This window comes from Haematobia irritans, chromosome 5 (assembly GCF_050003625.1).
Source record: "Haematobia irritans isolate KBUSLIRL chromosome 5, ASM5000362v1, whole genome shotgun sequence".
NCBI lineage: Eukaryota > Metazoa > Arthropoda > Insecta > Diptera > Muscidae > Haematobia > Haematobia irritans.
In genome coordinates this window covers 76,597,780-76,622,609 of record NC_134401.1, presented here as the reverse complement: position 1 = coordinate 76,622,609, position 24,830 = coordinate 76,597,780, and the positions used below count along the sequence as shown (strand labels likewise).

The window sequence follows — 24,830 nt, the reverse complement described above, 5'->3', positions numbered from 1 at the left end:
TTTGTTTCTTAAAGGAAATTTTAAGGGATAAGTAAAATTCTGCAAATTTCGAAAAACATGCCTAAGTGTTATACAAATTGAAATTCTCTTATGTACTTTGAGTTTTTATGGAATTAGATTTAGTTCGTTATGATGCCTAAATTCCATTAATAACATCTTTTAAGATTACGTTATGTTTTCATATAAGCATAACATAAACTAATCTCCACATCTGTGGCCATTATTCATTGTTAGTATGTATAATTCTATGTGAATTCAAATCTAAATTTGTGAAATCAAATCTAAAAGAAATTAAGACTTACTACAATTTGAAGTAATATGAAATCTTAAAAATGAATTTGCCTGTTTTGTACCATTTCCTTATTGGGATTAATTATAAATCAAAATAAGTTAAATATGGTTAGAATCATCTTTGCACTTAAGAAATCGTAAATTGCATTATACTATTTTTTTATAATTCTAATTTATAATTTTTTAAAATTTGTATAACATGCACTGACAAAAATATTATCGTGATGTCAAAGATTTTATGTCTTTAAAATGTGAATACAAATTTTGCTTAGCATAGAAGATGCATTTCTCTAAAATAAAGTAATTTTCCTTGTCCAAAAGTCTTTAAAAACGAGTTAACGGCAACTTTATTTTCCAAATTAAGACTCGACTTCCAGTAGAAATTATGCTATGTTTGAAGTAAAAAACTTCTCTAAAATAAAGTTTTGAAAAACATGTCCTATATTTGAACGATATTGCTTTGTAGTCAAGATGCAAAAAGAAACAAATTTAAAGACAATTTCATTAACTTTAAAGAATTTTTCTGAATTAGTAAAGTCAAGTTGACCTTAGTCCAAAAATATTATGATACCCATTTTTAAGTGAAATCACTTAATTATAAGGACAATACGACTTCATTGAAAAGTTCATCGACTTTTGGACAAGGAAAAAATTAGAGAAATGCGTCTTCTAAGCTAAGCAAAATTTGCATTCGTATTTTAAGGATATGAAATCTTTGGCCTCACGACAATATTTTTTTCAGTGTACGCTCAAGCTCTCATTATCTTAATCTTGTCCAGTTTTTGTGTATTTTCTTTGAATATAAAGTTATTGATTATCCCATTGTGGGTCGTTGTGAATTAGTTTTGCTTTTTCCAATATAATTATATTACAGAATAATATCACAGAAATATTTTTAAATATTAAATCATGTTAAATTTAATTTTCTACGAACAGTAAAATTCTAAAAATAACTATAAATTTAAATGTTTTACTTTAGAAATGAAAAATGTAAATAAAATTGTTCTGTTGAATTCAAAATGGATTGCTAAAGCTAATTGTGACGTTTTTCTGCAAATAAGGATGTATTAAAAATAATGGAGTAAGTGAACCTTAGGGATCCTCCTAAAATCAAGCCATGTGGGATTATGGAAGGTGAGGGTATAGAGGCGATTTCTCAACAACACCTGCGGGTCTTATTTTTTATTTTCATGGTATATCCGATTCAATACAGTTTCCAGTCTTCCATCCTCTTTTATACAACATTTTTAAGATCAAATAACATCTCTAGTAAATTATAGGGTACATCTTAAGGGAGTCTATAATAATTTCTGTTTTGGGAACATGGGCTGCTAAGAAAAGGATAAGAAGAATTTACGTAATATACGTTAAATTTTCATATGTTCTAAGATAATAAAGCACATAGAACCATTTTTGTTTTGTAAATTTTGTCTAAATTTAACGAAAAACTTTTTTTCCTTGTAGGGTAAACCGAACAGATATGTTCGGAAGATTCCGAAAAGATGTTCAACATTACGTACTACTATATTATAATTTTGTAACAAACAATTTTTTTTGGTGATAAAAGTTTAAAATTTTCGTCAAAAATCTGATTTTCGGTACACGTTTTCCAAACGTTTTTTCTTTCTTTGTGTATGTACCGATATGGATTAAACTGCTTAAGTCTAAGCTTCTTAAGCAATCCCTGGCTCTGTGCCTCCCACTCAAATTGGCGAGAACGGGAGCGGTAGCAGTTAACATGTTTTAAAGATCGAAATTTTAATACAATGCAAAATATTACATTTTGCCGTATATATAACATACATATATATATTTTTTATACTCTTCACCACTACTGTGGTACAGGGTATAATAAGTTTGTGCATTTGTATGTAACGCTAAGAAGGAAAAGTCTAAGACCCATCGTTTAGTATACCCATATATATATATATATATATATATATATATATATATATATATATATATATATATATATATATATATATATATATATATATATATATATATATATATATATATATATATATATATATATATATATATATATATATATATATATATATATATATATATATATATATATATATATATATATATATATATATATATATATATATATATATTTCGTCCGATTTAGACTCATATGGCAAAGTTTGCTACCGATTTCCGTAAAATTTTGCACAGAGAGTAGAATTGACATTCTACCAATGCTTGCTAAATTTGTTTGAAATCGGTTCATATTTAGATATAGCTAACACATATAGCTTTCGTCCGATTTGCACTTATATGGCCTCAAAAGCTAGAGTTTTGCCCTGACTTGCTTCAAATTTTGCACGAGAGGTACGTTTAACGGTGTTGTTATGTGTGCCAAATTTTGTTAAAATCGGTTCAGATTTAGATATAGCTCCCATATATATCTTTCGTCCGATTTGGACTTATATGACCTCTAAAGCCAGAGTTTTACCCTGAATTCCTTAAAATTTTGCACAAGGAGTACATTTAATAGTATCGGTAAGTGTGCCAAATTTGGTTGAAATCGTTTCAGATTTAGATATAGCTCCCATATATATCTTTCGCCCGATTTACACTCATATGATGAAATTTTGCAGAGATTGCAGAATTATTATTCTAACTATGCATGTCAAATTTAATCAAAATCGGTTCAGATTATATGAAGCTTCCATATATATGTACACTAGAGTTGGGGAAATATGGTAGACTGTTTCATATTTTAGACCCATTTTCAATGAAATTTCCTCCAATTGACTACATAGTTTCCACGGAGAATATATTTAATATTTAATCTAATTTGGTTCAGATTTAGATAAAGCCTCCATATATTCGTTCTTCCGGTTTATACAAATATGGCCAAATTTCCACACTTACACACCGAAAAAAAGTGAACTGTTTTATAGGAAGAATGAACTACTTCGCACGAAGATTGAACTAAATTTTGCTCCACATTTTGAGATTTCCACAAAGCGTTGTTAAAACCAGGAAAATTAAATGCCCTGTTGTACTTTTTAACTGCAGTTCACGAAATGACATCCTCTCATAGAAGAAAAAGTGAACTAAAAATAAAGAAGAAAATCATTGGCGCCAAATCATCACCATTTTAATCATTCTTACTATTTTTGGGAATCGTACGAAAATTTTCGTTTGCTCATATTTAAAAAAATAATAAAATTTAACTACTAGCAAATAATTTATTTCCAATAGAAATAAGTTAAATTTAGCGTTAGTTTAACTTCGGAAATTTTTTTCTGTGCACAAGATTTTGAGATGATTTCCCCATATCTTAGTCATATCCTACACACTGTAATGCCAGACTTTCCACAGAACGGTTGATTTTTAAATAAGGCTCCAAGTCGCCCGACTTGACCAAATAATATATCACAACCCACCCTTGACCACATATTTTGGCAAGATCTAACCAAGATCTACTTGTAAAATCGTCACTGCTGAGTAGCAAGAATTGCAAATGTTACTCAAATTTTCTTATATCTCGAATAAAAATGTTCTTATATCTCGAATACATAAGTATCGCCTGGTAAATCATAAATGCTATTTTGTACAATTGCATTAAAATTTCTCTCGCTTCATATTTTCCATATTTTTTTACTAACATTGTGGTTCATTCCAGGGCGGTAGCCGATTTCAATTTTAATTCTAGAGATTTTGTAGAAGTACAAAAAATTGTCTCCATTATAAGTTTTTGTATCTGGAAATGCAAATCTTTATATAGCTCCCAGCAAATTTGAAATAGTTGAGAAGGTAACACAAATGTTGGTCTACATAGTGGTGGAGGGTATAATATAGTCGGCCCCGCCCGACTTTAGACTTTACTTACTTGTTTAAACTTGTAAATGTACATATTTTAAGTTAGCATATCTATATATCTATAGCATATAGATATTTTATTTTCCTTTTGAGATACTCAATTATTTTATATAACATAATACACAACTTAATTATAAATGCGTCTTTTTAATATTTTCAACATGAAGCTCATACTAAATAATGCACGAATGCCATAAATAATAAAAATCAAACACTTAACTCATATTCTTAACTCAATTGCTGAAAATTGTTCTTGCTTTTTCCTTTCTTCTCGTGAAAAGGATTTCATCGTCGGAAAAAGGAGGGTTTCCCCGTCAGCTCCTTTATTCTGTCTAGAAATACGATGAAATTCCCCAAATATTCATAAAAGCATATATTTATCATCGTTTAACCAGGCATAGAACATCAACAATTCTCAGAAGGACAAATGATGTGAAGTTGTTGAGTTGAGGAGCCCTTTTTTGTATTTATAAATAATTCCTATTCAGGATTCGACAAAAGTGGCAGGCAGTAGTTCATCTGTATGGATGGAGTTGAACATAATCCGTATGTATAGATAATCTAGAAAATAATATAAATCAATTTGACACCATTCAAAAAATTTTGTGTACAATTCGTTGAAAATAAGCAAAGAAAATCACGGAACACAATATTTTGTTTGTGGGTTGATGATCCACTTTAATTTCTACAAACAATCCAAGAAAACAGTAAGAACGTAGTCATTATACTTGAGACCTACTGCGAATTCTACCATAAATTGTAAAATTCTTGACGGTTGGGTAGATATTTTATTATTTCAATTACTCTTCTACACCCAAATATAGTGGTCTCATAGATTATTTTTTAATTTTCTCTTTAATTTTTTTAATGGTCTCTTTTTGGTCAAGTCTTTCAAGGTGCAAATAAAACAAAATTTTTCATCATTCTCTATACGTTTCGTCGACATTTTCAACACTGTTTTCTTGAAATATCTATTAAAGGAACCATGACCACACCCTCAAAAAAAAAAATCGCTTCTTTAACATTTGTTCCAAACATATTTTGCAGGATATGTTTTATTATATGTTTGGAAGCATTTTGAGCCCAAAAATATTATATGCTTGGAAGAATTTTTCCCAAAGACGATTGTGCTCATTGCCTAACATACTCTTCATTTTCACTTCCACGAAATATTTTAGTTCTTGGCACCTTTTTCTGTAATACAAATAATATTGAAAAAATTATTCACTTTTATAAATATAAAATTTTACCTTTCGCCTGCACGGAGAATCGAACCGAGGACCATACAGTTTGTAAGCCAACACACTATCCACTGGACTACGTAGCTGTTATAGTCACCAGTAGATAATTATCGTTATAAGTTACATTTATATAGCATAGTTTGCAGCGCCCACGAGCCCATGCAAACAAAACATTATTTAAAAGAAACATACATTTGTTTGCCACGTGGAGCAGTGGTTAGCATGTCTGTCTTGCATGCAAAGGGTCGTGGGTTCAATCCCTGCTCCGACCGAATTTTTTGTTTTTTAATTTACACATTTATATTTATACTATATTAAATTTTTATAATGAAACTTCGAAATGTGGGTTATTAAAGATTTATAGTCAGTAACAGTGCTTGATATAAACGAAATTGACTGATTTTTGGATAAAATATTATTTTTTATTGCAAAAATAACAATTTTGTTACAAAAAACTGTTTTTGGTACAAAACTTTAAAATTTGGAAGGAATTCAAAAACTCTTAACATAAGAAGAACGTGGAGTCGAGTATAAACATACATAAATAATTTTATAATATAAACATAAATTTAGTTAGGCGTGAACAGTTTTTTACTAGCATTTAACACCATTTTAAATGCATTTCAAACTTATCGTGTTTTGTACTTAACTTCATTTTTACCTTTAGGCCGGTATAAAGTTGGTATTATCGCTCTAACATGACCCTGTAATAATTCATTTTAAAGAAAATAAACTTTTTCAATTGTTTTAGCTGCAAAACTCGAACTTAATGCCCGCTTTTATATTTGAAGGTGTCCCTCAACTCCTTGTGGACTACTTATTAATAAAGAGGAACTAAACTTTGTTTTTACACATTTTACTGAGTAATTTTTCACTATTTCCTCCTTATTTCATTTTACTTTCTCAACTCTAAAAAGAGTATAGTGCCCTTTCGTTATTTTTATGAAGACCCCTGATTTCTTTTAACGAACCAAGAAAAAAATTGTGCCCATAATGCCAAAATGATAAACAAAACACATGTCCACACATACATAAAATGCTGTTCTCAAGGCGAAAGCATATGCTGTTTGTTTTTCAAATGTCTATTCTCTTGGTTCCGAATGTCTAGTCTCTTTATTCAAATTAAATAATATTTAGACTTAAGCATATCAAATTTTTGGCCTTATAATAAAACAGTTTGCCGAAACAACATACAAGCGGTTTCATAGAAATTGTTCTCTTTTGATTCTTTCGCTGTGTTATGTTTATATCTTTCGTCAACTCTACCGGTTTCCATTTCTATTTCTTTCTCTATACTCTCTCTGTTGCTTTGAATAAAATATCACAACATTTGTATGTTTAGTCGAAATTTGTAAATTTATGTATGTTTGCATTCACACATATGATTTTTATGAAACATTCATGCCCCAAACCTAACCTAACTTAACATATTAACATAGATGTCCCAAACATTTAGTGTTAGTTTAGGAACATTACATGTTTGCACTTAAATATATTGTGTTTTAAAATTGTGCCCGAAACATATTTTGTTTATATCGGAACATATGAAAAAGATATATAAGATAGTGCATATATATGAATTGGCTTTTTTAGATTTATTTTCTTAAAACTGGTTTAAATGTTGCGACCACATTGTAAATATTAGAAAAATGTTTCGGCAAGGATACTCTAAAGGAAACAGTCGTTTGTCAGTTGCGCGTACGTTTTAGAAGTAGCCTTGAATCAGGGATCATAAACAGCATTCCTGATTTTGTAGAGATAAACTTCCAAAATGTACAAAATGCAGTTTTCTTATTCGGTGAATGCATTTATCTTTTTGCTTACGAAAGAAATCCGCCAAGACAAATGCTTAGTATGCCCGTTCAGGATATTTCCTGAAATAATGGTGTGATTTATAAATTGCTCAAGTGAGCCAATTTCCTGGCATCGAATTACTGTTTGATTTTTTCTTTTGTCCCAAAAACGTTTCAAGGGACTTTTCATAAAGATTGGAACCAAAATCTTACTGATAACTTGAAAATGAAAATTAAATGGAGCTGAAGCCGTGTCTAGCAATGCGTGTCTTAGGATCTGCCTCATTCATATTCACTGCTACATTTATTTTATATTCTCCGATTAGACGATCATCCACCACAAACATTAGCAATAAAATTTTCAATTTTATTTGGGAGAAAGAAAAATTTTAATCGATCCCCACATTTGGTTTTGGAGCCTCTTGGAAGAGCAAAATTCATCCGATTCGGTTGAAATTTGGTACATTGTGTTAGTATGTTGCCGGTAACAACCATGCCGAACTTGGCCCATATTGGTCTATAGTTATATATAGACCTCAGATAAACCGATCCCCAATCACACAAAAATTGGTCCATATCGATTCATAATTGTATATAGCCCCCATACAAAGCGACCACCATATTTCAATTATGGCTCTCCAATTACCGCGCAAAAGTACACATCGTAATTTTTTGTAGACTTCCCTACATATACCTTTTTTTGTCTAATATATACCACGTATGGACTAACTTACATTTTACACGCTCACAAAAAATCGCTTCTGTAATATATACTCCCAAACATATTTTGCTTCAAGCATATACATTTTTGGGTATTGCCCAAACATTTATATGTTTGATCTCTTCCAATATATAATATGTTTGAAAGCATATTGGTCTAAACAATATATGTTTGGGTAGTCTAAGTTCCAAACATTTTGTATTTTTGCATCCAAATTCAATAATGTTGTCTTCCGAAAAACAATATGTTATTATGTGAACATATAATATGTTTGGAAGCATTTTGCACCCAAAAATATTATATGCTTAAAAAGAATTCTCCCAAACAATATTGTGCTCAAAATTTTATTTATTTATTTATATATTTACAATCATAATGAATTATGAAAATAAACAGGTAATATAGGTGCTAACAACATAGGGTTTCGACCTGAATGTTCAAAATTTTGTTTCTGCCCAATTGTATATTCCCCCACATCTTTCTCACTTCCACGAGATTTTTTAGTTCTTAGCACCTTTTTCTGTAATACAAACATTGTAGAAGAAATTATTCAATTGTATGATTTTTTTTATTTTAATTTTACCTTTTGCCGGACGGGGATTCGAACAGCGGACCACACAGTTTGTAAGGATCAAAGAAGTAGCTGATCAATTGCCCAAGGAAAAATAAAATGTTAATTTTGTAATAACAAGCAACAACCACCAACTTAATTCAATATCGCTCCCTGTTAAATAGCGCTCCAAGCTACTAAACACATATATGTTTATAGGCTATTTTTAAATTAATATATGTTTGCATCCAAGCATATTATATTTACAAACATTTTATGTCCCAAACATAATATGTTCTAACATATTAACATATATGTCCCAAACATGTTATGCTAGTTTATGAACATTATATGATTGCACTCAAAAATATTGTGTTTAAAAATGTGTGTTCCAAACATATTATGTTTATAGCCAAACATATGAAAAACAGTCTTTTTCATCCGTGTAGAAGACGATGTTAAGAAGTTTTTAGATACCTTGTCATCGGTAAATACTACCACAACCTACGTAATTCGATTGTGGATGACAGTCTTTAGTAGAAGTTTCTATGCAATCCATGGTGGAAGACTGAATAGTCTAAGTTAGCCTGACAATGGATCGGGCTGCCACTTTAACCTTTAACCTAATGGTGGAGGGCACAGATTCTGGCCGTATATACTTGTTTTGTTTTAAATTAGTGAGTAAATTGTTCGTTTTTATCCGGTTATTGTTATTGTAAGTTATTGTAAATCTATAATAAAACACTATGAGTCTGAAAACACCCCATTCATTAGACTTCACTTTGGAATTTTGTGAATAAATTGTTTTATGTTCTTCTTATATTCGTACACAGATGAAAAAGACTGTTTTTCATATGTTTGGCTATAAACATTATATGTTTGGAACACAAATTTTTAAACACAATATTTTTGAGTGCAAGCATATAATGTTCATAAACTAGCATAACATGTTTGGGACATATATGTTAATATGTTAGAACATATTATGTTTGGGACATAAAATGTTTGTAAATATAATATGCTTGGATGCAAACATATATTAATTTAGAAATAGCCTATAAACATATATGTGTTTAGTAGCATGGAGCGCTATTTAACAGGGAGCGATATTGAATTAAGTTGGTGGTTGTTGCTTGTTATTACAAAATTAACATTTTATTTTCCCTTGGGCAATTGATCAGCTACTTCTTTGATCCTTACAAACTGTGTGGTCCGCTGTTCGAATCACCGTCCGGCAAAAGGTAAAATTAAAATAAAAAAATCATAAAATTGAATAATTTCTTCTACAATGTTTGTATTACAGAAAAAGGTGCTAAGAACTAAAAAATCTCGTGGAAGTGAGAAAGATGTGAGGGAATATACAATTAGGCAGAAACAAAATTTTGAGCATTCACGTCGAAAACCTATGTTGTTAGCACCTATTACCTGTTTATTTTCATAATTCATTATGATTGTAAATATATAAATAAATAAATAAAATTTTGAGCACAATATTGTTTGGGAGAATTTTTCTTTAAGCATATAATATTTTTGGGTGCAAAATGCTTCCAAACATATTATATGTTCACATAATAACATATTGTTTTTTGGAAGACAACATTATTGAATTTGGATGCAAAAATACAAAATGTTTGGAACTTAGACTATATGTTGTTTAGACCAATATGCTTTCAAACATATTATATATTGGAAGAGATCAAACATATAAATGTTTGGGCAATACCCAAAAATGTATATGCTTGAAGCAAAATATGTTTGGGAGTATATGTTACAGAAGCGATATTTTGTGAGCGTGTAGGTTTTGAAATTGAAAATGGAAAATAAAATCGTTAAGGCATCATCTTATAAATACTGAAAGGTAGAATTTTGAAAAAAATACTTTATATAGTTGTTCAGAAAGGTAATATTATTTGGAAATTTATTTATTTTGTAATATATATTTTATTAGGCACGTACTAATAAAGTCATACCAATAGAAGCTGGTATGATTTTTATTGAAAAAGAACAGGTTTTATTGAATGAAATGTATGCCTATTTGTGAGCAGTTGGCTACACGCAGAGAAGAAACATGATTGCCACAACCATACTCGAAGAGCAAAATAATATGATAGGAGCTTTTTTTGCGGCGACCATGTAACATTTTCACCTGCAATCATGTTGGCTCAGTGAACATGGTTCTAAGAAAAATAAAATTGTCCTCATATAAAATATTATATTGATAAAAAGAATTTTGTCACTATCCAAAATGTCAAAAATGTTTTCCTTCCAGTTAAAAGAACATGGTCACAACCTAAAATGTTTTGATCTTAATGAAAAAACTTTTTCGTCGTCGCCACTTGAGAAAACAAAACTCAAAATTTACTTTATTTATAAACTAATTCATTGTTTATTTGAAACAACAGATTGCCCAATCCTGTGCTCATGACACGAAATTGTCGTGACTCACGAAAATTTTCGTGACTCACGCGTGAGTCGTGAAAATAATATCTTCGTGAGTGTGCGTGAGTAACGAACTACGCTCACGAAAATAATCCCGCTCACCAACATAAAAGGCTTAAGAGTTAAATTTTTAGTGACACCTACGATGTTAAGAGTTTAATAACGCTCTCGATTTTAATCGTGCTCATGATTTCAGACACATACCTAAGGCAAATTACTCATAAAATTATTCGTGATTCACGACGATATTTTCGTGAGTCACGGTATTTTTCGTGAGTCACGACATTTTCGTGCGTGGTAGTGAGACCTACCAAAAATATCGTGCGTGAGTAAGATTTTTCCGTCGTGAGTGTGCGTGAGCCTGAGTAAAATATTACTCACGTACACATCTCTACTTTATATTAATAATATTAGATATACTAATATTATATTATTTAGGGTTTCACTCTTTAATCAACGTACTACCAATGTGTATTTCATGTAAAGTGATTTAGTTCGTTTGTCTGGCACTCACTTCTACTGTAGGATAGACGCACACACACACATATTCAAAAGCTTATTTCGTTGTATTACAAGGTGAATAGAGACGGAAACAGTGTGAATATTCCATTGAAATGTTGTGCATGTATTGATGTATTCTTCGTTTCTAATTTCTCGTGGGATAACTTAAAAGGGATAAACTGTCCCGAATATAGGAGAATGCATAGATGAAACATGTGTGTGTGTTTCAATGGTGTGAGGGAAGTGAGTCAATGTTCGATCGAATTTACATTTACACGTAACTTAATCATATCAGTGGCAAAAAGAGAGTGCGTCACACATGTGTGCTTGTTTGTGTTGGTGCCGGTGTCGGTGTCCTCTGAACTGTTATATTGCTGCCCGGATGCTGTTGATTTGTGAATTGATGTTGTGAGTGTCTGCCTTTATATTCTCAACTCAGTCGAATTTTATGTTATGAGAGTGATTCTCCATCCACGCTTATTCCGCTTTATTTAAACAAAAACTATGCCAGTATATACTCGTGTGTTTACTAGGGCAGATCAAAATGATACAAGACACAAACACACACACACACAATTAAAAAAGCTTTCCTTCCAAAAAAATTTACGAATGAATATTATTTGTTATTTTCTTTTCGACGATAAAAATTTAAACTTGAGATATATTTTACACGAAGTAAAAACACCATCACTAACCAGTGTTACAAGAGTGAGAATTTTTGTTCCCAAATTTATGATTTTTACGATAAAGTTGGGTCGCATTTGACAGTTTGCTGCCCGTTCTAGCAAAGAGAGTGAAATACCATAATTGTATATGAGAGAAAGAGAGGGAGGGATACATGCAATCTTTAGTTTAACAATTGATTCAAATCTCAGGGTATATACCTTTGTATCCTCTAAAGTGAATCTCTTCCCTAAAAATGTAAAACTCGCTACGATATGTATTCTGAAGTGGGGTTATCCTACAATCTTTTTTCAAAGAGGGAAGTACCATTCAACGGATGAAAAATGTTCGTATTCGTCAGATATATGAAATAGATAATTCATTCAGCAAAATGCAAAAATAAAAAATGAGTGAAGATTTTGAGATAAATAGAGAATTGTGATTTTTTGACGAATTTTGATTTGAGAATCCAATTTTCGATCAAAAATATATGGCTACATTGCCGCATGCACACTCCTTCGAGTGAATGTACCCATATACCCAATTGTTAAACCAAGACTTCATTCAAAATACTTATTTTGCATACACGCAGAGAAGGAATATGATCACCAAAAAAAATTCAAGAACACAAAGTTAATTTTGGACGAGGATTTTTTCTTTTTTTTCTAGCCAAACATAAAGCTTTAATGCAATGTTGTTGCTTAATCAGTCAGTTTTAACGATTTGAGAAAATAAGGAAACTAACAAAGACTTTTTATAAAATTAGTAAAAGAACAAGAGTTTTGCTCTCTTCAAAACATTTTCAACAAATATTAAGTTAAAGATAACGTTAAATGTTAATAGTATATAGATACTATAGCCATGTCGCTGATGCTTGTGCACATCTTCCTGTCATTGACAGGATAAAATAAACAATGATATCCTTGGGATCAGCTTCATAGAGATCACTAGGCTTTAACCCTCTAATGCCCAATCCCGCCTTTAGGCGATCTTCATTAAATAAGGAAGCTTTCAGTAAAACAAACCTTTTGTGCCGTTAACATTGAATATTTCATCAGCTGACAAAAAATTGGGGCATTAGAGCGGTAAAAAATATCAAATCGGTCAATATGTTTTTGTAGTTCTCCGACAGCATAATACACTCAATTCTATGAATCCGGCCAATAATTGGTCCAGAAAAACAACCCCAGACGACAATATTGCCCCCACCATGTTTCACAGAACTTTTTATGTATCTTGGATTAACCCTCATTTTTATGAAACTACGTTAATGCTGGGTTAGCTGGGTTAGCTAAATCGTACTATGGACATATCTCTCATCTTGCCTATATATTGCATATGCCAGTTAGGTATTTAACTGCTGATCATTTTTCAGTTAAAGTTATCCAGAGAGAATATATTTGCAATTTACTTTCTTTTAACTGGCAGTTAAAGCCTAACGGAACTACATGAAAATGGCCGTAAGACTTTCACCTTTGGACTTTCGTACCAAACATTCGGATGACTGATGTTTGGTATGCAACTTAATTTTCGTCGGAACATAGAACACATTTCTACTGTTGCTCAGACCTTTTAAGGTATTTTTGTGTAAATTGTTATGATTCTTATGGTTGATATGTAAGGTTGCATTTTTGGTTCCTTTAGATGATATATGAGAGATTTGCTACAAAGTTCTTTTAACTTTACGATAATCTTTTGGTGAAACTTTACGTTTTCTTCCACGCCTGTGCACAGTTTTGGTTCACACTGTCTATGACACGAAACACATTTGATTTATGAACATTGTACATTTCCAAAATTCGTTTTTGCAATACACCTGCTTTAATATCGTCGATAATTTGCAGGCTATTTTATCGCATTATTGCATAATCGCCTCTGATTATAATTTTATGAGAAAATTATGCAAGACTACTTTTTGAGCGGGATGTAAACGATGAAATTCTTATTATGGGAGATTTAAATTAAGACCAAGGTAGGGTCAGTTGCAAATATTTTGAACAACACTGTATATTCGAAAGCTTCTGAAAGATGCCAAAATTCAGGACGATTTAATATAACATACGAACGAGTTATTCGATCATTTAAAAAAAAAAAAAAAAACAAATATAAAAAGATAATTTTTTGTACAAAGTTTAACTCTTAGACAGAAACAAAAAATGTTCAAAAGTGGCAATTGTCTGAACTAATTCTCACAAACTAAACTGTTTGCATACATTTGCAATAAATAAGTCCCCATGGGAGAAGAATCAAGAAATTTTAGTTATGCTCATAAAAGATGAGCCCTGAAAATGTATGTTCGCGGAAAAATATTCACCCACATTTCCGTATGAAACCCCGATGCCCAATCAAAATTTTTAGAACAACAGTTATGAACATGCATATGAACTCCTATTGCATTTCCCTCTGTTGTTTTCTCAAATTTTAGTTTCGCAAAAATGTAATTTAATAAACTTATGAGTTAAACAAAAATATTTGAAATTACTTCAAGCGTTTTTCAATGGTTTCGAGCTCAGTGAAGTTTTCCAAAGTTTCAACATTCTGCACAAAAACACCATCAATATACCCCAATGTACGAAGGTATCATTGTGTTACAATGTCTGTGGATTTTTGCAAAGTTTAAATACAAATCTCATGGACTTATATTTGACAATTTCAACGGCAAAAGATCTGAAGGGCGGTTGAGCCTGGTTGAGCTTTGGGAATTTTGAAAAGAATAAACAAATCTGAATTGAAAAGTTTACGCTTGAGTTAGAGTAAATAAAAGATGTGTTTTTCGTTTTGCTTCAACAGCATTTTCCAATGAAACAGGAAAAGGACGAACGAAACACTTCGCCGGATATAACGCCATCATAAAATTAAAACAAACAGAGGATACAACCGCCAAAAAGAAAAAAATATTGAAGTGCATGCATGACTATGCCACGTTTTGTTTGACATTTGCTTTCGTAAGAGAATAAGAAATGAATTTGTTTTTTAGAAGAAAGTGTTTATTTACAAATCTCAACATCAGAAATATCTCCAAAGAGTTTGGAGAATCGCAGTTCCTTATGTGCTACGGAAATAGATGCTAATTTCAACCAACTCTTCGACGATAGTAAATCGATTGGGTTCTCTAGGAACGTTTTACTCTCTGGTCTGGAAAAATTACAATCATTGGGATACTCCATGTCAAATTTAAATGAGAAGAATAATTATATTCGGTTTAGCTAAAATGGCGTTATCCATCTGAACCTCGTCTCCCATCGGGTTGCGCTGCTTGGAATTAGAAAATTTACACTTCGTACCAAAATAGCTTTTCTGTCTATTCGTGTGATTGGTTGATCCAGATGATTTGAGCGTACGTCAAAGGAAGCCACCGGGGTGCAATGGTTCGCATGACTTCTTTGCATACAAAAGGTCATGGGCTCAATCCAAATTTCGACCAAACACTGAATAGTTTTTCAGCGGTTGATTATGCCCTCTCAGTAATGTTGGTGACATTTCTTAGTGGTTTCACCCTAATGAGAAACGCCGTTAGGACTCGGCTATAGAAAGAGCTAAACATAGAATCGAGCAGCAAGCATTGATAAGAGGCATAACCTTAAGATGACATTGGCCATGTTCAAAGAGAAAACACGCTTATTTTACAGGCTTTCTTCCACTCATTTTTGAACAGCTGTAACCATTATTCAAATTCTAGAGGTATTTTCTGTTTAGCGAACAATTCTTTGCCAATATTTTAAGTTTAATTCATTCATTAATTTTTGAAAGATAATACAATGTTAATACAAAAAAGTACACTTGGAAGAATTGATATCGAATTCCATACAACTTATGGTCAGTACTTTAGAACAAAAAAAATTATAATAGATGGACCACAAATGCTAAATCAACATTTCGGCCTCACGACAATATTTTTGGTTCTAGATCCGACATTATAAATTATTTTTTAATTTATAAGTCGGATCTAGAACCAAAAATATTGTCGTGAGGCCGAAATCTACAAGCAATCTACACTATGATATGGTCCGAAGTTATATTCGTAATGTAATGACTACACTGAAAAAACATTGACCCACCAGGAAGAAACATTTTGGTTAGTGTTCAACTTACTTTTGTCTTTCACCAAATATATTTGCAAGTAGTATTAAATTGAAGGGTTGAAACTTTTCTTTCTCTTGAAGAAGACGACACTCTGAGTCGCTTTTCAAAATGGGATAGAGCAATACGAGTGATGGTGTATGTTTTCCGATTTATATTTAGAACCCGCAAGACGGCAATTTTCACTTCAGTTTCCATAACACATAGCGAATTTCAGAGTGTGAAAGAAAAATTAATTGTATTGACTCAGAAGAGATACTTCAGTCGTGAATACTCATTATTGGAGAATAATAAATTTGTCCCTAAGAAAAGCTGCCTATTCCCTTTGAACCGGTTTCTGGATACGAGAGAAGTTATACGGGTCGGAGACGAATATCAAATGGAAATCCCAGATTTAATGAGAGTCACCCCATCATCATTCCCGTACAATCGCGTTATGCCGAACTTTTAATCGAATTTACTCATATTTTGTTACTACATGCAGAAAATAATCTACTCTTGCGGAGTATACGCGAGGAATACTACATTTCGAAACTGCGCTCGGCAATCAAAAAATGTATTCGTCGATGTAAAATATGCGTCATTTATAAACGAAAAACTCAAGCTCAACTCATGGCACCTCTACCCCAAGAGAGAAGTTCTTATTCGCTCCCATTCACCATTACCGGATTAGATTTTGCCGGTCCATTTTCTATAAAAACCTCAACACGTAGAAACGCAGTATATCAGAAGGGTTACGTATGTTTGTTTGTATGTTTCAGCACAAAAGCAATTCACTTAGAGTTATGTTCTGACCTTTCCTCTGAATCATTTTTAGCTGCATTCACAAGATTTGTTAGCCGAAGAGGGCTGCCGCGGAAAATAATGTCCGATAACGGAACGAACTTCGTTGGTGTTGAGAGAAAATTTCGAATTCCAGTTATTTCTTAACAACGTTGCCGACGATACCTCTAGGAAATTTGTGTCTCAAGGACTTGAATGGTCATTTATTCCTCCTAACGCCCCTCACATGGGTGGTTTATGGGAGGTTGGTGTAAAATCCTTTAAAACTCACTTTAAAAAGGTTGCTCAGAATTACAAGTATACATATGAAGAGTTTACAACTTTATTAACTAGAATCGAAGCCGTCCTTAATTCGCGTCCTCTTTCTACAATCACGGATGATCCTCTCGAATTGAACGCTCTTACTCCCGGTCATTTCGGCTATCTCTCACGGATCGATGGGAAAAAGTGAAAACACTACAGCACCAATTCGCCAGGCGTTGGAAGGACGAATATTTAAAGGAATTGCAACGACGATACAAGTGGCAGAGCCCAAAAGAAAGTGTAAAAATTAATCAGTTCGTCGTAATTAAAGACGATCAACTCCCTCCCTGTGAATGGAGGCTTGGGCGAATATGTAAAGTGTATAAAGGTAACGATGGTTATGTGCGGGTGGTGAACATACAAACCTCTAGCGGAATAGTTACTAGAGATATAACTAAATTATGTCCACTGACAAACATAAATCTCTACTCCCAATTTTCTTTCTCCCAAATCTTCTCTGTATTTACTTATTAGATACATATAGCCAGTAAGCGTACTCTTATCAAATTCTTACAAAATCCTTTATTTATTTCCGCAGGGCTCCTCGGAACCCCAACCTTCATAAATGTTTAATGTGCGAGCGAATTCACTCCCTTCGATTTTGTCGTCAATTTTTGGATTTGGACGTAGGGGCACGACACCGCTACGTTGGGTTACTGCTTTAACTGTTTAGCGAGGTCCCACAGAACATACGAATGCACTTCAGAAAATGGGTGCAAAATATGTAATGACGGCCATCATTCACTCCTTCACCTGTACCCCGTGCCAAGGGTCAGCATTCAGGACATCGAACGAAATCGAAATCATGACAACTCGGGACATCGTCTACCACCCCGGGAGCACCAAGATGATTTACGAGATGAGCTCAACCGCATGGAAGCCATAAGACGAGTAGCTGCAGAACGCCGAAGAGAGCTACGCCTTGCTAGACCTGAACGTGCTCAGCGGTCCCTGTCCCAGCATATTCTCCGAATAGCCATTCGCGCTTTGAGGCGATTGAATGAAGTCCTTGGACGCAATTAGTGGGTTCTCGAGAAGTAATCATTGACCTTCCGTCAAGGCGGGGAGGATGTTCAACTTACTTTTGCCTTTCACCAAATATATTTGCAAATAGTATTAAATTGAAAATGAATTAAATAATTTACACAATGATCTATACATATGAATTTATATATATATATATATATATATATATATATATATATATATATATATATATATATATATATATATATATATATATATATATATATATATATATATATATATATATATATATATATATATATATATATATATATATATATATATATATATATATAAACGTATCTTAAACTAGTTGGTTTCTCCACTCCTCCTTTTCAAAGGCCACCTGTCATTTAACACAGGAAATCTCGTTCTTCTTTTTCTGCTGACCATCAGTGCGACCAGATCGAACAGCCACCCTTTTGCGTTCTGTACTCTCGTTGTATACATAAACACATATCCCTATACATAATAAATGTAAGTTCATCGAAACTTTATTGTGTTGATATTGTCTTTGGGTTGCCGGTTTGTTGGACACAAAATTGAAGTTCATTTAACTAATGTACGCAAAAAATTCCATAAACTAAACAAAGTTAAATTGGCTTTAGTGTTTGTTGAGTGTACAAACTAAGATTTCGGCCTCACAATTTAATATTTCGCTTCTATAGTACGCAAAACTCAAATTTAAATGAAAATTGTGTCTTAAATTTGCAAGGACAACGCGACTTAATTGAAAAGTTTAACGTTTTTTGTACAAGGAAAAGAACTTTATATCAGAGAAATGTGTATTCTATGCTAAGCGAAAAACACATTCGTATTTTAAGGATATGAAATGTTTGGTCTCATGACAATATCTTTTCACTGTAACCTATAATTTCGTTAAGTACGTAAGAATACAAGGAATGTTCACGTATAACAAGATTTGAATAATACAAGTTTAATAATGTTTATAATATGTGTAATATCTGGTGGAATATCGAAACGTATACGTTACGACAACTCATACTCATACGACAACGAAAACAGCTCCTTCGATGCAATCCTGGCCTGTTAACTGAGTCGGCCCCTGTGACGGATTTGGAGTTTTCACTTTTAAAATATGAATTAAAAATTTTAAATCGTAATCTTGAACTAAAGAATTTAATTGAATTTATTGTCTTAGAAAATTTGGTCTTGTCCAAAGCACAGCGTTTAAGAAAACCGAATTTCACGATTTGTTTTATTTCTATTTCATTTCAGGTACTAAAGATGAATATTTTCTGTTTGTTCTTGTATGATATAAACTACCTGTGAGTATCACAATTTTTATTAAAACTTCTTCTTTAAACTAAAACGCGTCAATAGTACACTAGAAAAATTATAGAGCTGATATAGAAGATTGTATAACTAAAATTTAAATTTGCCCCATATTAAGGACAAATTTATATTTTTAATTTTTTTTAAAGAAAGTTTATAGGCATACACTGGTAGAAAAAAAATTTTAATGAAATTTTCGTCGTGTATATATATTTTTAAGGCGCCAACTGGTTACTTCAATTTATTACTTGCAGCATACTCTCTAGATCTCTCTTTCTAAACACATATATGTTTATAAGCTATTTCTAAATGAATATATGTTGCATCCAAGCATATTATATTTACAAACATTTTATGTCCCAAATATAATATTTTCTAACATATTAACATATATGTCCCAAACATGTTATGATAGTTTATGAACATTATATGCTTGCACTTAAAAATATTGTGTTACAACATTTGAGTTCCAAACGTATAATTTTTACACCCAAACATATGAAAAACAGTATTTTTCGTCCGTGTATGGTAAGGATTCAGAAGGACACAAGAGGAAAGGGAAGACAGTTACCAGGTTAATAAAACTTCTGGTGTGAGGCCACCTCCCACAGCCTATAATATAAAACTTTTGTTACTTCAAATGTCATATGGTCATGAGGAGGTCCACTTAGGATGGCATTCGAAAGCGACACCAAACACTAACTCCCTCCCCACTTAGTTGGTAAAAGTAGGGATTTTAATCTAAATAACCTATAAACATTTTCCATAATGGTGAGCACTGAAATGCAGCTTTTTTAACAATAAAAAAAAAACTACGAAATATTGAAACTATTTTCTACTGTATGTCTCTAGTAAATGAACATTCATACAAAAACTATAGCTGATATATATTTTTGTTTGTTTCTTTTTTGTATTTTTTCTCAGACTTCGAACGATATTATAGGTTAAATAGATATTATAGGTTCGTAGGACCATTTTGTCACAATTCAAGAATCAAATTTTCATATAGCCATAAGCGTAGGAAGGCCTCTGGGGAGGGAGCTTAGACCCCCCCAGAAAAATTTTAGCCCCCCCAGAATTTGAAACTCTATTTATGATTTTCCATTTTTCAATAAATGTCAATAGTTTTTTTTAATTTTTATAAAAATTAAACAAGTATATACAATCGCACAAAGTTCCGCTAAATACTTTCATGAACAATCGAATTACTTGGGTTGTGGTAGCAGTTGCCGATGGCAATGTTTGAAGTCAGATATTTATGAAATAAAGATGTGGTTGAACTTATGATTGATTTAGTTTAGTCAATTTAAATAAAAAAAATAGTAATTCATATTAAAACTATTCTTTCATAAATTAATATCTTAATAATGCTGCGAAAAAGCGTTACCACAAAAGTAGTGAAAATGTTCTTTTTGGTCTAGAAGTGGTGCAAAATTGGCGGAGAAGCAATGAATGTAATATGAGCTTGTCATAGGACAAATGTCCACCGTTTCAACAGCCGTTGCAATGAATTTGCATCACTTCTTAAGTTGTGATCCAAATTCAGTGTTTTGAATGTGAATTAAAAAATTTTGTTATATTTTCCCAAATAATTATTTGTTATATTGTTTTTATGATTTTTAATGCATTCTGACGCTTGTTTGAAAGGTTTTTCCTCGAATAATTTCCAAAATTATCGATTTTTCTATAATGGATTTAGCAGTTTTGTGACAAAATTTGAATAATTTGTACCAATTTATTTATTCTTACTCTTTTTTTAAACTATTTGAAATAAAAAGAAAACAAAAAATTACACATTAAAATATGAAAAAAATGAAGTAAAAAAACTTCCTGTGTAGTTAAAATAATTGAGGACATTTTTGGAAGTACTTTTAAAGTTGTGCCTTTAGAACAACTCACAATTTTTTTGCTGGGAAAAGTGTGGAACTACTTTTAGTTGCTTTATTATAAATTAATTGTCGAGTTATTTTGATGTCTAATTTTTTATGCAATTTTATTAAATAAAACATTAATTGAACCTATAAGTTCAGTCAATAAATTTTTAGCTAGGGGGCTATAGCCCCCCCTAGGAAAATTGTCTAGCTACGCTAATGCATATAGCTCTTGAAGTAATTGAGGTAGTTCTCAAAATGAAAATTTTTCTACATGTTGTTAGTACAAGTAAAAACAGAAGAAAAATTAAAGTTTTTAATATTAGGTTTATGTTGATAGTGAAAGGGTTAATATCTAACGTTAATATAATTATATTAGTGAAAATCGGGAGCCATATCTAAACCTCAATCAAAACGGTTCAGTATATCAGTATGGGAGATTAAATACCAATAATTGAGGTAAGCATATATTCACGAAAATTAACGTTATTTCACCCTGACATTTGCCAGGTTAATTTCTTGTAGTTTTTTCAGCTTGAATTGTAAGGAAATTCGGCATAAAAATTGAAATTATGTTATCACACTAAATTTCCACGATATGCTTGGATATAACATATGGTACTGTGGAAATATCATATCGATATGTGCGCCAGAGAAAATGTCTGTATGTATACGCTTAGATAAGATATGGGAGCACTCTGGTCTTTGACAAATACCTTTTGGGAAACATGTGCAAAACAAATGTAAGAAGGTAGCAAAGCCAGCAGGATGTGGACAGTCGTGAAGATTTGTATGACCTAAAGAAGAACTGCTGCAAGAAAGTTGCACACATTGTACATACACGGACGAAAAAGACTGTTTTTCGTATGTTTGGGTATAAAAATTATATGTTTGGAAGTCTAATGTTTTAAATACAATATTTTTATGTGCAAGTATACAATGTTCATAAAGTAGCATAACATGTTTGGAAATATATGTTAATATGTTAGAACATATTATGTTTGGGACATAAAATGTTTGTAAATATAATATGATTGGATACAAACATATATGTATTTAGAAATAGCCTATAAACATATATGTGTTTAGAAAGAGAGACTTAGAGAGTATACTGCAAGTAAAAGAATGGAAGTAATCAATTGGCGCCTTAAAATTATATATACACAAGGAAAATTTCATTAATTTTTTTTTCTACCATTGTATTCATAAGGTCAAACATAATATGTTTGAACAATACAAACAATATTTTGTTTGGACCAATCGTGAAAATATATATGCTTGAAGCAAAATGTGTTTGGGGTATATGTTACAGAAGCAATTTTTTTGATGGTGTACTCACATGCATACAGCTACCATTCATATTCTTGTACATGCACTTCAGTATCCTTAAACACTTGACTTGGCCCAACACTAGATTTCTTGGAGCATAATAGTTATCCATGTTTTCAAGCTGGTGCACTTGCTATAGGTAACTTTGTCTATAGACATTTTTCTCGTAAATAGAATGTTCACAAAACCAGTCAGGTGGGAGTTCTAATGAAAAAGATTTATCATAATATGTAAGCATGTGCTGAAGTCGTATAGAGCTTTGTGATACTGAGAGATATGAAAATAATATAGACTACGAGTATTATTAAAATGTGTATTTTACAAACTATTTAAAAGAATAATAATTCTTTAAACTATATTTGTCGTTCTTTAAAGTTTAATGGTTTTTTAACTAATCGCCTTTATTCGTAACGTAAAGAAACATATTCAACTTTTAAAACAATAACATTTAAATTAGCCGAAATTGGAAACTTTTATTTAAGGATAAACAAAACGTTTAAAGAATAGAATTATTGTACATTGGATTCTTGTATTCTTGATTTAATTGATTTTTTATTTATAGAAGTGAAATCACCCCAATAGGCCTCACCAAATATGATTTGAATTTTGAAATATAATTTCACTATATTTCAATATTGGTTACGAAGTAAATTTAACTTTATTTTAATTCACGAACATTATACTTTTCTATGTAAAAATTTCTGCATATGAGAAATTCTTTTACGCTGCGGCTTATATACAAATTCGGTTATAAAAATTATATACTATATGGTTGCTATATATAAATCATATTAATCTACACTTAATATAACCAGATTAGTTCCGATGTATGTATAGCCAAACCATACATAAATTTACTTCGATTTTTTTTTTTTTCAAATCAATAATATAGTGTCCGACATCCATCTACTAGATGTATACGTGAGTTGCGAGCGCGTTCGAAAGACATCGAGATATGCAATTGAAAGTGTATGGAATAATGGGAATATTTTGAAAAACAATAAAGCGATTTTCGGTTATTAATATTATTATTTGTTTTTCCTTTTCTTGAAATGTCATGTGTACAATTAATACTTTTTAGCATTTAATCACCTACTACATTCTGAAACAATCATCCCATATTTTATAAAAAAATTACACTAACACAGAACATTGTTCTTAAAATGCGAATTTTGTTGAGCATGGAAGACGCATTTCTCTGATCAAAATCGACAGTGCTATAATAATGTTCTTATTCAGGGTAAAAATGAGAAATTTTGAAAAAAAAAAATTTTTTATGATAAAATCTTGAACATTTCGAAGAGATACAAAAAACTGTAAAAGAACAGCAACATTTGCTATACCCATTTTCCAAACTTTTTTAGTGGACATTATTTTATTATCCTTGTATCGCAATAGTTGCTACACGCTCACAAAAAATCGCTTCTGTAACATATACTCCCAAACATATTTTGCTTCAAGCATATACATTTTTGGGTATTGCCCAAACATTTATATGTTTGATCTCTTCCAATATATAATATGTTTGAAAGCATATTGGTCTAAACAATATATGTTTGGGTAGTCTAAGTTCCAAACATTTTGTATTTTTGCATCCAAATTCAATAATGTTGTCTTCCAAAAAACAATATGTTATTATGTGAACATATAATATGTTTGGAAGCATTTTGCACCAAAAATATTATATGCTTAAAAAAATTCTCCCAAACAATATTGTGCTCAAAATTTTATTTATTTATTTATATATTTACAATCATAATGAGTTATGAAAATAAACAGGTAATATAGGTGCTAACAACATAGGTTTTCGACCTGAATGCTCAAAATTTTGTTTCTGCCCAATTGTATATTCCCCCACATCTTTCTCACTTCCACGAGATTTTTTAGTTCTTAGCACCTTTTTCTGTAATACAAACATTGTAGAAGAAATTATTCAATTGTATGATTTTTTTATTTTAATTTTACCTTTTGCCGGACGGGGATTCGAACAGCGGACCACACAGTTTGTAAGGATCAAAGAAGTAGCTGATCAATTGCCCAAGGAAAAATAAAATGTTAATTTTGTAATAACAAGCATCAACCACCAACTTAATTCAATATCGC

The 24,830-nt window shown here is 31.5% G+C and overlaps 2 protein-coding genes and 1 long non-coding RNA gene across 4 annotated transcripts in view; 2 read left to right on the top strand and 1 right to left on the bottom strand.

The window, feature by feature from the left end:
• The window catches only part of LOC142239061 (uncharacterized), a 327,842-nt gene that overhangs the window by 152,342 nt on the left and 150,670 nt on the right, over positions 1-24,830 (top strand). For both annotated transcript variants that reach the window (XM_075310826.1, XM_075310827.1), the window contains exon 4: positions 19,471-19,520. The gene's annotated coding sequence lies outside the window, so the exon portion shown is untranslated. The remainder of the gene's footprint in view (positions 1-19,470; positions 19,521-24,830) is intronic.
• Positions 8,217-8,612, bottom strand: LOC142239030 (uncharacterized). Its single transcript, XR_012722896.1, has 2 exons — positions 8,470-8,612; positions 8,217-8,406 (listed from the first exon to the last, which is right to left on the bottom strand). It is a non-coding gene; the product is annotated as an uncharacterized LOC142239030 (long non-coding RNA).
• Positions 14,315-16,984, top strand: LOC142239874 (uncharacterized). The gene is made up of 3 exons (XM_075311622.1): positions 14,315-14,329; positions 16,432-16,857; positions 16,937-16,984. Exons 1-3 carry the CDS (start codon positions 14,315-14,317, stop codon positions 16,982-16,984), a joined length of 489 nt encoding a protein of 162 aa, XP_075167737.1.